The 14,579-nt window shown below is 39.2% G+C and overlaps 1 protein-coding gene across 1 annotated transcript in view; it reads right to left on the bottom strand.

Moving 5' to 3' along the window:
* Positions 1-14,579, bottom strand: part of LOC132152605 (mitogen-activated protein kinase kinase kinase 12-like) — a 49,559-nt gene that overhangs the window by 22,876 nt on the left and 12,104 nt on the right. Inside the window, exons 3-5 of the mRNA XM_059561354.1 lie at positions 6,429-6,620; positions 6,191-6,349; positions 5,344-5,502 (exon numbers count right to left, since the gene is read on the bottom strand). Of these exons, the coding sequence (XP_059417337.1) occupies positions 5,344-5,502; positions 6,191-6,349; positions 6,429-6,620 (510 nt within the window). The remainder of the gene's footprint in view (positions 1-5,343; positions 5,503-6,190; positions 6,350-6,428; positions 6,621-14,579) is intronic.

The following is a 14,579-nucleotide window of genomic DNA, read 5'->3' as shown; positions in this document are numbered from 1 at the left end:
CTCTACTTCCTGTTGGCCTTCTGTAGCAAATCGTAGCTCCATGTAGCCATGTTTTTATTTTATTTTTTCTCTAGAATCTTTATCTTACTATCACTCTCTGTTTTTTAAAGTGGTAAAATATAACTTAATTCACACCATATTTCTGATATTATCGATCAATCTTATCAGATTAACTTTGATCGTTCACTTTTATTTTATATCCGTGAGTGCAGTACACCCGTAAAGCGTTAGCACTCGTTAGCTTGTCATTAGCGTCTTCATTCGAACCTATCACATTTTTCTTTTCTCCTCTCCTCTCTCTCGCTCCAGTTTTTCACAAGTTCATCAAACAACCGCAGTAAGAAGTTTCATCAAGCACGGTGAGTAATGGCTTCTCCTATCATTGTTTCTTGCACCTCTTGCCACATGTACAGTTTATCTATCTCTGTCGCTGATGAGGGATTCACATGTGATAAATGCAGGGAAATAGTTAGCCTGACAGAGAAGATTTCAGAATTAGAGACACGCATTCAAACTTTAATTGAGGACAGTAAGAATGTTAGGGCTCTAGATACAGCTTTGGATGCGTCTAGCTCAGGGATTCCTCTACATTGTTCGGTTCCGGAAACAGAGCCCCAGCAGCAGGGCAACTGGGTGACGGTGAGGCAGCGTAGTCGTGGGTCAAAACACTGCTCTTCTGTTCCGATCAAAACATTAAACAGGTTCTCCCCACTCAGTGATGCACCCACTGAGAAACCTGATGAAAGTGCTCTAGTTATTGGTGATTCTATTGTACGGAACGTGAATATAGAGACACCAGCCACCATAGTCAAATGTTTACCGGGAGCCAGAGCGCCTGACATCTTGGCAAATTTAAAAGTGCTGGCTAATGCTAAACGTAAATACAGTAAGATTGTTATTCATGCCGGCGCTAATGATGTTCGACTTCGCCAGTCGGAGATCACTAAAAATAACATTAAAGAGGTGTGTGAACTTGCAAGCACGATGTCAGACACTGTAATATGCTCTGGTCCCCTCCCTGCTTACCGTGGTGATGAGATGCATAGCAGATTGTCATCACTCAATGGCTGCATGTCTAAGTGGTGCCCACAGAATAACATAGGTTTCATAGACAATTGGACGAGCTTTTGGGGCAGACCTGACCTGTTTAAAAGAGATGGTCTTCATCCCTCCTGGGGTGGCGCCACTCTTCTCTCTAGAAATATGGCAAATAGTCTTAGTGTTTATACTTGACTAACTGGGGCCCAGGTCAGGAAGCAGACAGACTGGCTAAACCGACCGTCTGCTAGCTGCCTCACGTCACAGAGGTCAGTTAATTCTCAGCACATAGAGACTCTTTCACCTAGATATCACACTATAGAGACTGTGTCTGTTCCCCGAACTAGAAAAAACAAAAAACGTCCAAACCAAGTTAAGATTAACAATTTAATTGAGGTTCAACAAATAAAAAACAGAAGCAATATGGATAAACAAATGATAAAGCTTGGCTTATTGAATATCAGATCCCTTTCTACGAAAACACTTTTTGTAAATAATATGATCACTGATCATAATATAGATGTACTCTGTTTGACAGAAACCTGGCTAAAACCTGATGATTACATTATTTTAAATGAGTCCACCCCCCAAGATTACTGATATAAACATGAGCCACGTCTAAAAGGCAAAGGTGGAGGTGTTGCTTCAATTTATAACAACGTTTTCAGGATTTCTCAGAGGGCAGGCTTCAAGTATAACTCGTTTGAAGTAATGGTGCTTCATATAACATTATCCAGAGAAACAAATGTTAATGATAAATCCTCTGTTATGTTTGTACTGGCTACTGTATACAGGCCACCAGGGCACCATACAGACTTTATTAAAGAGTTTGGTGATTTTACATCTGAGTTAGTTCTGGCTGCAGATAAAGTTTTAATAGTTGGTGATTTTAATATCCATGTTGATAATGAAAACGATGCATTGGGATCAGCATTTATAGACATTCTGAACTCTATTGGTGTTAGACAACACGTTTCAGGACCTACTCATTGTCGAAATCATACTCTAGATTTAATACTGTCACATGGAATTGATGTTGATGGTGTTGAAATTATTCAGCCAAGTGATGATATCTCAGATCATTATTTAGTTCTGTGCAAACTTCATATAGCCAAAATTGTAAATCCTACTTCTTGTTACAAGTATGGAAGAACCATCACTTCTAACACAAAAGACTGCTTTTTAAGTTATCTTCCTGATGTATCCAAATTCCTTAGCATATCCAAAACCTCAGAACTTGATGATGTAACAGAAACTATGGACTCTCTCTTTTCTAGCACTTTAAATACAGTTGCTCCTTTACGCTTAAGGAAGGTTAAGGTAAACAGTTTGACACCATGGTATAATGAGCATACTCGCACCCTAAAGAGAGCAGCCCGAAAAATGGAGCGCAGCTGGAGGAAAACAAAACTAGAGGTATTTCGTATTGCTTGGCGGGAAAGTAACATATCCTACAGAAAAGCATTAAAAACTGCTAGATCCGATTACTTTTCTTCTCTTTTAGAAGAAAACAAACATAACCCCAGGTATTTATTCAATACAGTGGCTAAATTAACGAAAAATAAAGCCTCAACAAGTGTTGACATTTCCCAACATCACAGCAGTAATGACTTTATGAACTACTTTACTTCTAAGATCGATACTATTAGAGATAAAATTGCAACCATTCAGCTGTCAGATACAGTATCATATCACACAGTGCACTATAGACCCCCTGAGGAACAGTTCCACTCATTCTCTACTATAGGAGAGGAAGAATTGTATAAACTTGTTAAATCATCTAAACCAACAACATGTATGTTAGACCCTATACCATCTAAGCTCCTAATAGAGGTGCTTCCAGAAGTCATACATCCTCTTCTGACTATTATTAATTCCTCATTGTCATTAGGATATGTCCCCAAAACCTTCAAACTGGCTGTTATTAAGCCTCTCATCAAAAAAACCACAACTTGACCCCAAAGAACTAGTTAATTATAGACCAATCTCGAATCTCCCTTTTCTGTCCAAGATACTAGAAAAGGTGGTATCCTCTCAATTATATTCCTTCTTAGAGAAAAATGGTATATGTGAGGATTTCCAGTCAGGATTTAGACCGTATCATAGTACTGAGACTGCTCTCCTTAGAGTTACAAATGATCTGCTCTTATCATCTGATCGTGGGTGTATCTCTCTATTAGTTTTATTGGATCTTAGTGCTGCGTTTGACACAATTGACCACAAAATTCTTTTGCATAGACTTGAACACTTTGTTGGCATCAGTGGAAGTGCATTAGCATGGTTTAAATCGTACTTATATGACCACCATCAGTTTGTAGCAGTGAATGAAGAAGTGCAGTATGGAGTACCTCAAGGCTCAGTCCTAGGGCTGCTACTCTTCACGCTTTAAATGTTACCCTTGGGAGATATCATCAGGAAACATGGTGTTAGCTTTCACTGTTATGCTGATGATACTCAGCTCTATATTTCTTCGCAGCCCGGTGAAACACACCAATTTGAAAAACTAATGGATTGCATAGTCGATATAAAAAACTGGATGACAAGTAATTTCTTACTGCTAAATTCTGAAAAAACAGAGGTGTTAATTATAGGACCTAAAAACTCCGCTTGTAATAACCTAGAACACTGTCTAAGACTTGATGGTTGCTCTGTCAATTCTTCATCATCAGTTAGGAACCTAGGTGTGCTATTTGATCGCAATCTTTCCTTAGAAAGCCACGTTTCTAGCATTTGTAAAACTGCATTTTTCCATCTCAAAAATATATCTAAATTACGGCCTATGCTCTCAATGTCAAATGCAGAAATGTTAATCCATGCTTTTATGACCTCAAGGTTAGATTATTGTAATGCTTTATTGGGTGGTTGTTCTGCACGCTTAGTAAACAAACTACAGCTAGTCCAAAATGCAGCAGCAAGAGTTCTTACTAGAACCAGGAAGTATGACCATATTAGCCCGGTCCTGTCAACACTGCACTGGCTCCCTATCAAGCATCGTATAGATTTTAAAATATTGCTTATTACCTATAAAGCCCTGAATGGTTTAGCACCTCAGTATTTAAATGAGCTCCTTTTACATTATAATCCTCTACGTCCGCTGCGTTCTCAAAACTCAGGCAATTTGATAATACCTAGAATATCAAAATCAACTGCGGGCGGCAGATCCTTTTCCTATTTGGCGCCCAAACTCTGGAATAACCTACCTAACATTGTTCGGGAGGCAGACACACTCTTGCAGTTTAAATCTAGATTAAAGACCCATCTCTTTAACCTGGCATACACATAACATACTAATATGCTTTTATTATCCAAATCCGTTAAAGGATTTTTAGGCTGCATTAATTAGGTAAAGACCAGACCAGATGGTGGATCAGCACCTAGAAAGGACCTCTACATCCCTGAAAGACAGCGGAGACCAGGACAACTAGAGCCCCAGATACAGATCCCCTGTAAAGACCTTGTCTCAGAGGAGCACCAGGACAAGATCACAGGAAACAGATGATTCTTCTGCACAATCTGACTTTGCTGCAGCCTGGAATTGAACTACTGGTTTCGTCTGGTCAGAGGAGAACTGGCCCCCCAACTGAGCCTGGTTTCTCCCAAGGTTTTTTTCTCCATTCTGTCACCGATGGAGTTTCGGTTCCTTGCCGCTGTCGCCTCTGGCTTGCTTAGTTGGGGACACTTCATCTACAGCGATATCGTTGACTTGATTGCAAATAAATGCACAGACACTATTTAACTGAACAGAGATGACATAACTGAATTCAATAATGAACTGCCTTTAACTATCATTTTTTCATTATTGACACTGTTTTCCTAATGAATGTTGTTCAGTTGCTTTGACGCAATGTATTTTGTTTAAAGCGCTATATAAATAAAGGTGACTTTGACTTTGACTTATGTTTTTTAAATATATATATATATATATATATATATATATATATATATATATCATTTTTTTTGTCATGAGGTTGCAATTCAGTACATTCTATGAATGTAAAATAAAAAAATCCAGTACTTTACATGTGCTTAGTATGTTATTCAACACATCAAAATAAGTGCACTTCTTTAAAACAAGACAAAAGATTATTAAAACAGAACTTTATGCGAAAACTTTTAATCTGACATTACAGACTGCACAAGTCTACTTAAATGTGTTGAGAATCATGAAAGTGCATCTCTCCGTAAGTTCACTTAAGTGGATTTTCATTACATTCACATTAAATTATCTGCAATACAGTTACAATTCTACAACAAGTGCACATTCAACACAATGAAGCACACTTTCTTTCTTTCGTGGTTTCTCACCAGCACTGTCTGAGCAGGATTTTGAAGCCATCAGGGCAGCTTTCAGGAAGAGGAAGCTGCAGGCTGTTGTTTCCCACGCCCCATATGATAGCGGAGGAGTCCACGTCTTTATACGGGATCTCACCGGTCAGCATCTCCCACAGAACCACACCGAACGACCTGCAGACACCACAGATCACACATCACATCACATCACTGACCGCCGCATTCATCTCCTCCACTTCAGTGTGTGCCATTTCTGCTCATTGTAGATGGATTATAGTTCTCCTGCTCATAAAAGTCTCTGACCTTGTTCCTTTAGAGGTACACTGTAAAAATGGATTATCATTTTAATGGTAAAAGACTGTGAAAAGGCTACAGTAAAAACCTCTTCATTGGTTCCTAACAGGGAAAACTAATAGATTTTATGGGACATTTCAAGAAAATGTTAAACTATTATAAAAGCAAAAAATAAGGTTACACTTTATTTTAAGCTGTCCTTGTTACAGTGTAATTATACATTAAAGTAATATTAATTAACTACATGTACTAACTATATGGTTAGGGATACTTCCATGTAATAATGCATCATTTATTCTTATTATAATAGTAAGTACATGTGATGTGTAATGAAGACACCACAAAATAAAGTGTTACCAAAAACAGTTTTTTGTAATTTGGTATATTAACAATATTTCAGTTGATGAAATATGCATGTTTTGTTTGTTTGTTTTGTTTTGTTTTGTTTTTGTTCAGTCTGTAAAACTATTTTTTCACACTAAAATATTTTTTTCACAGTGAAATAGTGTGTCACTGGAGCAGATCCTCGAAAGGGAGAGTGTTTGTGAATACTCCAGACTGATCGTACCAGATGTCCACTTTCTCAGACACGGGCTCGTTCCGAATCACCTCGGGTGCCATCCAGGCCACAGTGCCTGCAAACGACATCTTGGTGCTCTTGTCTCTGAGCTCCTTAGACGTGCCGAAGTCTGAGATCTTCACCAGGTCGTCGTGTGTGATCAGCATACTGACAGAGAGAAGACACGTGTGTGAGGTTCACTCTCAGTGTGCGCATGGGTTGTGTGGATTGGTAGAAAGCATTATACTTGGGTGATTTGAGATCTCTGTGGATAATCTTGTGCAGGTGGAGGTAGTTCATGCCGCCTGCGATGCCCATGGCCCAGTCCACCAGCAGAGACGGCATGATCCTCCTGCCGGCCCTCAGCACCTCGTAGAGCTGGCCCTGAGCACAGTACTCCATGAGGATGCAGTAACACGGAGCCTGCGTGCACACGCCCCTGAAACACACACACACACACAATCAAATATAATATTATATATGTATATACACAAAGAGTTTGCAATGTGAAAGAGATTAACATGAGCTGCTGTTTCGCTGTAGCTTGTCAAACTGAACTTCTCAGAAGCACAGTTGGAAATTGCTGGGGCTTGGGGCAAAAATCCCACCAAAATTATGAATAATGCCACCAAATTATTATTATATATTATTTTAACATATGATATAGTTACTTAATATCATACAAGCAAGAGTGCTGTTTTCCATGAAAATCCACACAATTGTAATTGTGATACTGATTTTATACAATCGTTCAAAAAACAATACAATATTAAGTGACTTACATTTTCGGCACAATACTGAGCAATTTTGCTCTATTTCCTCTAAAAACATAGTTCTTAACAAAGTCACAGCTGAGCCGCTGAACGTCTCTGCACAAGCAAAACACAGCAGTGCTTCCATCATAGAAACACTGACACATTTAATAAAATTAAAAATGCCCTTACAATGGAAATAAATAAGTAAGTAAACAAATAGATGTATGAATGAATGAATGAATGACGCTGGAAATCAATTTAAACAGTTAAATATTGCCATGTAGTGGGAAAGTTCATTTCTACTGTCAAACAGAAGGTGCTCCAAAAAGAAAAGTAATCATAGGGCCCTGTCACAATATAGTTCTTCTGTTTTCTGTAGGCCAGGGTGGACCAGTCCTGCTCCTCAAGGGTCAAGGTCTTTAGGATCACTAGACACGTTCAAGCAGATGTGCTGAACTCTGCAGGAGCTCGATACCCTACTTCTGTGTTATGTATTCACATTGAATGGGACACATGTAACCAATGCCTGACAGAGAGATATGAGTGTCCCAGGTCTACATCCTCTTCTGTTTAATGGTGATTTACATCCTGTGCTTATCGCCACCTACTGAACAGCTGTGCAACTATACTTTCATCTGATCCTATGTTTCTCTTCACCTTCATGTTTGGTGCTAGGGAGGGGCCCCAAGAAAGACCAAACCACCCCCCAAAATGAAATAAAATAAAAGCATTTGACTCATAATGCATGCATAACTCGTGCAATGCAGAGTGACGTGATTTGCAGTCGCATGTTTTATAATGTCATAGCATTTAATTTTAAAAATGGATCGGTTCCTTGTGCCAAGTAGGCCTGTCCCGACTAAAGATTTTTCTAGTCTATTAGTCTCAAGTTTATATTAAACTGATTAATATAATTAAATAAAATTACCATGCTTTACGCATATAGGCTTGTAACCTATATTCCGTGCTCAAGCGTGCACATAAAGCTTGTCACAAAGCAAAGAAAAATGAATGATTTTGAATGTGCCTGGGGAAAAGAAGACATTTGAATTATTTAGAAATAAACTAGTGCTGTCTCAGTGAGTGTCGGCTGCAAAGATGAAGTTACTGAATGCAGACGCGGACAGTGATGGAAATGCACACTTTTATATGGACTACATAATTACATAATATATATAGAAATGTAGATATTTTTTTTTTTATTATTGGTTCATTCAATAGTAGACCTTTCAAGATATTTTTCCCCCATAGATTGATTATTTTGTGTTGCAAGTAGGCGGCTCCTGTTAATGGAGACTGGCAGAAAGCGCATCCTTTTTTCACCTCTATTTTTACAAAAGTTCAATATTTTGGTGTTATTGTGAGTGTACATAAATAAAAGCAGAAATGTTTTTGTACGAATGATTAGCCTATTAGGCTACTCTTATCTGTATGACCAAAAATAACAGAGAAGCCTATTTTAAGTTCTTTCTGCAGGAAAAAAAGGAAAGGATCAAGCGGGCGCCCCATGTCATGCAGTAAACATGGTTATACTCCCACACTTCTCATAAATACTTGATATGCACATCTATGGCGCATATCTTAAATTAAAGTCGGAGAGAACCACCATATAGCAGCCCTACTTCTTTCCATGAGAGATCGAGTGAGAGATCTTTGTCTGTCTCCACTATATATCTGAGAGCAGCTGTGATGGAGAAACAGTAGCTTGGCACATCTGGCCATCATCAATACACAGAGAGTGAAGGCTCAAGTAAATATATCCCCAGTGCTTTATGATGTCATACTGACTTTGACTCACATTACAAAATGCTTGTTCAGTGAATTTTAAGTGGACCATATAAAAATCTTTGGGAACTGACTGATCTATAGGCTGCTTGTTTAATTTCATAAAATGAAACATTTTAATTAAATTGTGATGAGCCAAATAATCATGTAATAAAATGTTACAAAATTGAGGGGGCGAATTAGGTTATTTTATTATTATTAATGATAATAACAAGTCAAGTCTGCTTTTTTGTCAATTCTTCCACATGTACAGTACATACATACAGAGCATTTAAATTGCTTTACTCTCAGACCCCTGGTGTATACAGATAACACTAACAGTAGAACATTAAATACAGTTATTACACGGCTCTGTGGAATACTTGATTCTGATTGGTCGGTCACAACATTCAGAGGTACTTTATCCCTGGATAACAACCTGTAAAAGCTAATAACACAGGCTCATCGGGTAACAGCAGTTGGTGCTCTACTCTTGCTTGAAATATCTTTTTTCTAGGTGGAAGCTTTGCATTTTGTTTAGCTAATAAAATATTAAAACTTTTTATAAATAAACAATTGTTTATGGTATCGCAGACTCGCTCTCGTTTCATACAAACGTAGCTGCTGCCATTTTGCTACGATTGTTTTGTACACTGTAATGGAATATAAGAGAACTTACAAACTGGTAAGGTTTTAAAATATTTTCGTCTTAATTGGTGAAATGTTGTGTTATACGTGGTTTGCCTGCACCGTTTCCCTTAAACGTCCGTCTAGTTTGAATTTGCTCGCAACTGCTGTCTTCACGGAAGCTTGCATTCAAATATTTCAACTCAAATCAATATTTTGCATATACTTATTTACTTATGTGGCAAGCAGCCATGTAATAAGCAGGCTAATGTACATCCAGCCAGTTGTTCTGAATGAAGTAGTGAGCAGGCCAATGCTGCACAAAGTGTATGGTGCAGGTCTCAGAGTGTTAGTGGGAGTTTGGGGGGGGGGGGGGGGGGGGGGACGGTGAGGTTCATAGTTCAGTGGTGCAAGGGGAAAAAGAGGGGAGGGGGGGCATGGTCAGGAGGGAGTTCAGCTTCCTGACAGCCTGGTGGATGAAGCTGTCCTTCAGTCTGCTGGTCCTGGCCTGGAGTGGTCCTCCCTGATGGCAGCAGGCTGAAGAAGCTGTGTGATGGGTGAGTGGGATCACCTGTGATGCAGAGGGCTTTGCGGGTGAGACGGGTTCCATAAATGTGCTGGAGGGAGGGGAGAGAGACATCAATGATCTTCTCAGCTGCTCTCACTATGCGTTGCAGAGTCTTTCAGCAGGACGCGTTGCAGGCGCCGTACCACACAGTGATGCAGCTCGACAGGATGCTCTCGATGGTGAATCTGTAGAAGATGTACATGATGGGGGCCGGGGCTCTGGCTCTCCTCAGTTTGCGGAGGAAGTAGAGACGCTGTTGTGATTTCTTGGCCAGTGCTGCTGTGTTGTCGGTCCAGGAGAGGTCCTCTGTGATGTGCACACCCAGGAACTTGGTGCTGCTCACTCTCTCCACAGTCGCACCGTTGATGGTCAGAGGAACGTGCTGAGTGTGTGCTCTCCTGAAGTCAACAACAATCTCCTTTGTCTTTTCCACTTTCAGAGATGGATTGTTGTCACTGCACCACCCAGCCAGGCGGCTCACCTCGCTCCTGTAGTTTGTCTCATCTTTGTTGCTAATGAGACCAACAGCTTTAAATCATATTTATAATTGCCCAGCTCCCCGTCAATGATCTAGCACCCCCTCAGCACCTGTATTCAAAATTCTCTGGCGACGCACCTGCTAACCTTTCTTCATGCCATATTTTAGTCATGCATGATGTATTATTGTGAATTATAATTATATTGTTAAAAAACTGTCTGAGCAAAGGTTAGACTTCTGTTTAAGGTTCATTTGTTTTGTCTAGCCATTTTGCTACCATATTTGTGAGTGAGAAATCACAAGTCTTTTTATTATTATTACAGAAATATATATATATATATATATATATATATATAGTCACGTTACACTCGGGAAGGAGTGAGGAGACATAGGAGAATTCCTCAAATATGGAATTTAATCTTCAACGGGCATATACAGGAACTAAAAGACATTTAACAGCAGACAAAGAAAACTCAAGGAAACAGGGTTTAAATGGACTGAAACTAATGAGACACACCTGGGGTCATTACAAAATAATAATCAAACACAACTGGAATCAAATTCACATAACGAGGACAGGAACAGGAAGGACCAAATAAGGAAAAATGGAACATACATGTGACACATATATATATATACAGTGCCCTCCATAAGTATTGGAACAGTAAAGACAACATTGCTTTCTCTGCTGTGGAGTCAAGACATTTGCAAATATGATTAACAGATGAATATGCGTCAAAACTACAGAATGTCACATTCTATTATTAGGTCTTTCGACACATACCTGTTTTACCAAATAAAAAGGACAGCACTTTTAGAGTTCATCCCACTATTTGATGTGAGCATAAGTATTAGAACAGTTGAATTTAAGGCAGATTAAAAGCTAATATTTAGTTGCAGATCCCTTGCATGCAATCAGAGCAGTGAGTCTGCAACACATAGACATCACCAGACTCTTGGTTTTCTGCTTTGAAATGCTTTTCTCCAGCCTTTAATGCAGCCAATTCCAACTGTTGCTTGTTGTGGGGAGTTTCTGTCTTTAGTCTCCTCTTCAGCTGCTGAAATAAATGTTCAATTGGATTTAAATCTGGAGACTGGTTTGGGCAATCTAAGACTTTACATTTCTTTGCCCTTATAAAGTCCTTGACTGAACTGGCAGGGTGTTTTGGGTCAGTGTCCTGATCCAATATGAAGTGCTTTCTAATGAGTTTGGTGGCATTTTCTTGAATATTGGTAGCCAAGATGATGTTGTACCCTTCAAAATTAATTTTGCTCCTGCCATCATAAATGAAGTGATCATTAAAATGAAGAGGTCCTGTTCTAGAGACAGCCGTGCATGCCCATGCCATGACACCACCTCCACCAAGCTTTACAGATGAGCTTGTATGTTTAGGATCATTTGCAGTTCCCTTTTTTTCTCCACACTTTTGCTTTTTCCAATCACACATAAAGGTTCATCTTTGTCTCATGGGTCCATCAACTCAGTTCCATAACTATACTGACTCACATTTGTGAAGAATCTTGCCTTTCTATGTTTGGTGCTGATCAGAGTTTTGTGTCTTGCTGTGTAGCTTCTGTAATTCTGTGTCTCATTCTCCTGCAGACTGTAGATTGACAGAACATCACCCCAGCTTTCTGGAGGTTGTTGGTGATTTTACAGACATGTAGGGCTCATTTATGATTTTGTCTGTCATCAACTACTGTTGTTTTTCTCAGCCGATCAGGTCGTTGTTGGTTGCTGATGTTGTCGGTAGTTTCCAAACTCTTGATTTCTCCATGCCCTTTGTTTTTCCTATAGTTCTAATTGACTTCCTCTTTTCTTTTAGCATCCAAATTGCTTGCTTTTCTATCAGGGTCGGCTTCCGCGTCTTCATCCTGGTTTGTGTGTCATCGTCGAATGCAAGACTTAGAATACAGAAGCAATGGATATAACTGATAAAACACATTCCCTGCTTTTAATATCAGAAGAATGAATGCAACAGGACACAGCTGAACACTTAGAAAGACCTGTGAAAAAACTGTTCAAATTCTTCTGTTCACATCAGATAGAGAGATGAATCTCTAAAAGTGCTGATCTTCTTAGCTGGTAAAACATCTTTGTGTTGAATCATTCAATCATATTTACAGATTTCTTGACTCCACAGCAAACCGAACAATTTTGTATATATATATATATATATATATATATATATATATTTATATATATATATATATATATATATATATATATATATATATATATATATATATATATATATATATATATATATATATATATATATATCATTTATTCCCTCATCACCCGGGTGCTGATAGCGCAAGCAAACAGGTGAGACCTGCACAGCACACTTTGATATCGGTGTTTAAACTAATCTCATTTAAGCTTTGTCAGTTTAAACATTTAAGTGCCAAAGGACCCAAGCTCCCTGGCGCAGGGTGAAGATTTGTGCATGCGCTCATCTGAAGCACGCAAATATTAAGCTCTCTCTGAAGTACTGTGTTTAAATGGACAAATTCACACAAAAAGTATTTAAAAATGCCCATCTCGGTAAGTATCCTACAGCTGACATACAGGTCCTTCTAAAAAAATTAGCATATTGTGATAAAGTTCATTATTTTCCATAATGTAATGATAAAAATTAAACTTTCATATATTTTAGATTCATTGCACACCAACTGAAATATTTCAGGTCTTTTATTGTTTTAATACTGATGATTTTGGCATACAGCTCATGAAAACCCAAAATTCCTATCTCAAAAAATTAGCATATTTCATCCGACCAATAAAAGAAAAGTGTTTTTAATACAAAAAAAGTCAACCTTCAAATAATTATGTTCAGTTATAAACTCAAGACTTGGTCGGGAATCCTTTTGCAGAAATGACTGCTTCAATGCGGCGTGGCATGGAGGCAATCAGCCTGTGGCACTGCTGGATGAGCCTGGGCCCGTATTCATAAAGAATCTTAATGCAAAAAGTAGCTCCTAGTGACAAAATTCTAAGAAAACTCTTAGAAATGTGGGCGTTTACTCTTAAAATTAAAGAAAAAATCCTAGTAAAGAAAAAAGTAATTCAGAAAGCATCTTAATGAGGCAATCAGCCTGTGGCACTGCTGAGGTGTTATGGAGGCCCAGGATGCTTCGATAGCGGCCTTAAGCTCATCCAGAGTGTTGGGTCTTGCGTCTCTCAACTTTCTCTTCACAATATCCCACAGATTCTCTATGGGGTTCAGGTCAGGAGAGTTGGCAGGCCAATTGAGCACAGTAATACCATGGTCAGTAAACCATTTACCAGTGGTTTTGGCACTGTGAGCAGGTACCAGGTCGTGCTGAAAAACTAAATCTTCATCTCCATAAAGCTTTTCTGCAGATGGAAGCATGAAGTGCTCCAAAATCTCCTGATAGCTAGCTGCATTGACCCTGCCCTTGATAAAACACAGTGGACAAACACCAGCAGCTGACATAGCACCCCAAACCATCACTGACTGTGGGTACTTGACACTGGACTTCAGGCATTTGGGCATTTCCTTCTCCCCAGTCTTCCTCCAAACTCTGGCACCTTGATTTCCGAATGACATGCAAAATTTGCTTTAATCCGAAAAAAGTACTTTGGACCACTGAGCAACAGTCCAGTGCTGCTTCTCTGTAGCCCATTTCCTGCACACGCCTGTGCACGGTGGCTCTGGATGTTTCTACTCCAGACTCAGTCCACTGCTTCCGCAGGTCCCCCAAGATCTGGAATCGGTCCTTCTCCACAATCTTCCTCAGGGTCCGGTCACCTCTTCTCGTTGTGCAGCATTTTTTGCCACACTTTTTCCTTCCCACAGACTTCCCAATGAGGTGCCTTGATACAGCACTCTGGGAACAGCCTATTCATTCAGAAATTTCTTTCTGTGTCTTACCCTCACGCTTGAGGGTGTCAATGATGGCCTTCTGGACAGCAGTCAGGTCGGCAGTCTTACCCATGATTGCGGTTTTGAGTAATGAACCAGGCTAGGAGTTTTTAAAAGCCTCAGGAATCTTTTGCAGGTGTTTAGAGTTAATTAGTTGATTCAGATGATTAGGTTAATAGCTCGTTTAGAGAACCTTTTCATGATATGCTAATTTTTTGAGACAGAAATTTTGGGTTTTCATGAGCTGTATGCCAAAATCATCAGTATTAAAACAATAAAAGACCTGAAATATTTCAGTTGGTGTGCAATGAATCTA

The sequence above is a fragment of the Carassius carassius genome, chromosome 11 (assembly GCF_963082965.1).
Source record: "Carassius carassius chromosome 11, fCarCar2.1, whole genome shotgun sequence".
Lineage (NCBI taxonomy): Eukaryota > Metazoa > Chordata > Actinopteri > Cypriniformes > Cyprinidae > Carassius > Carassius carassius.
This window is presented reverse-complemented; position numbering and strand designations above follow the sequence as displayed.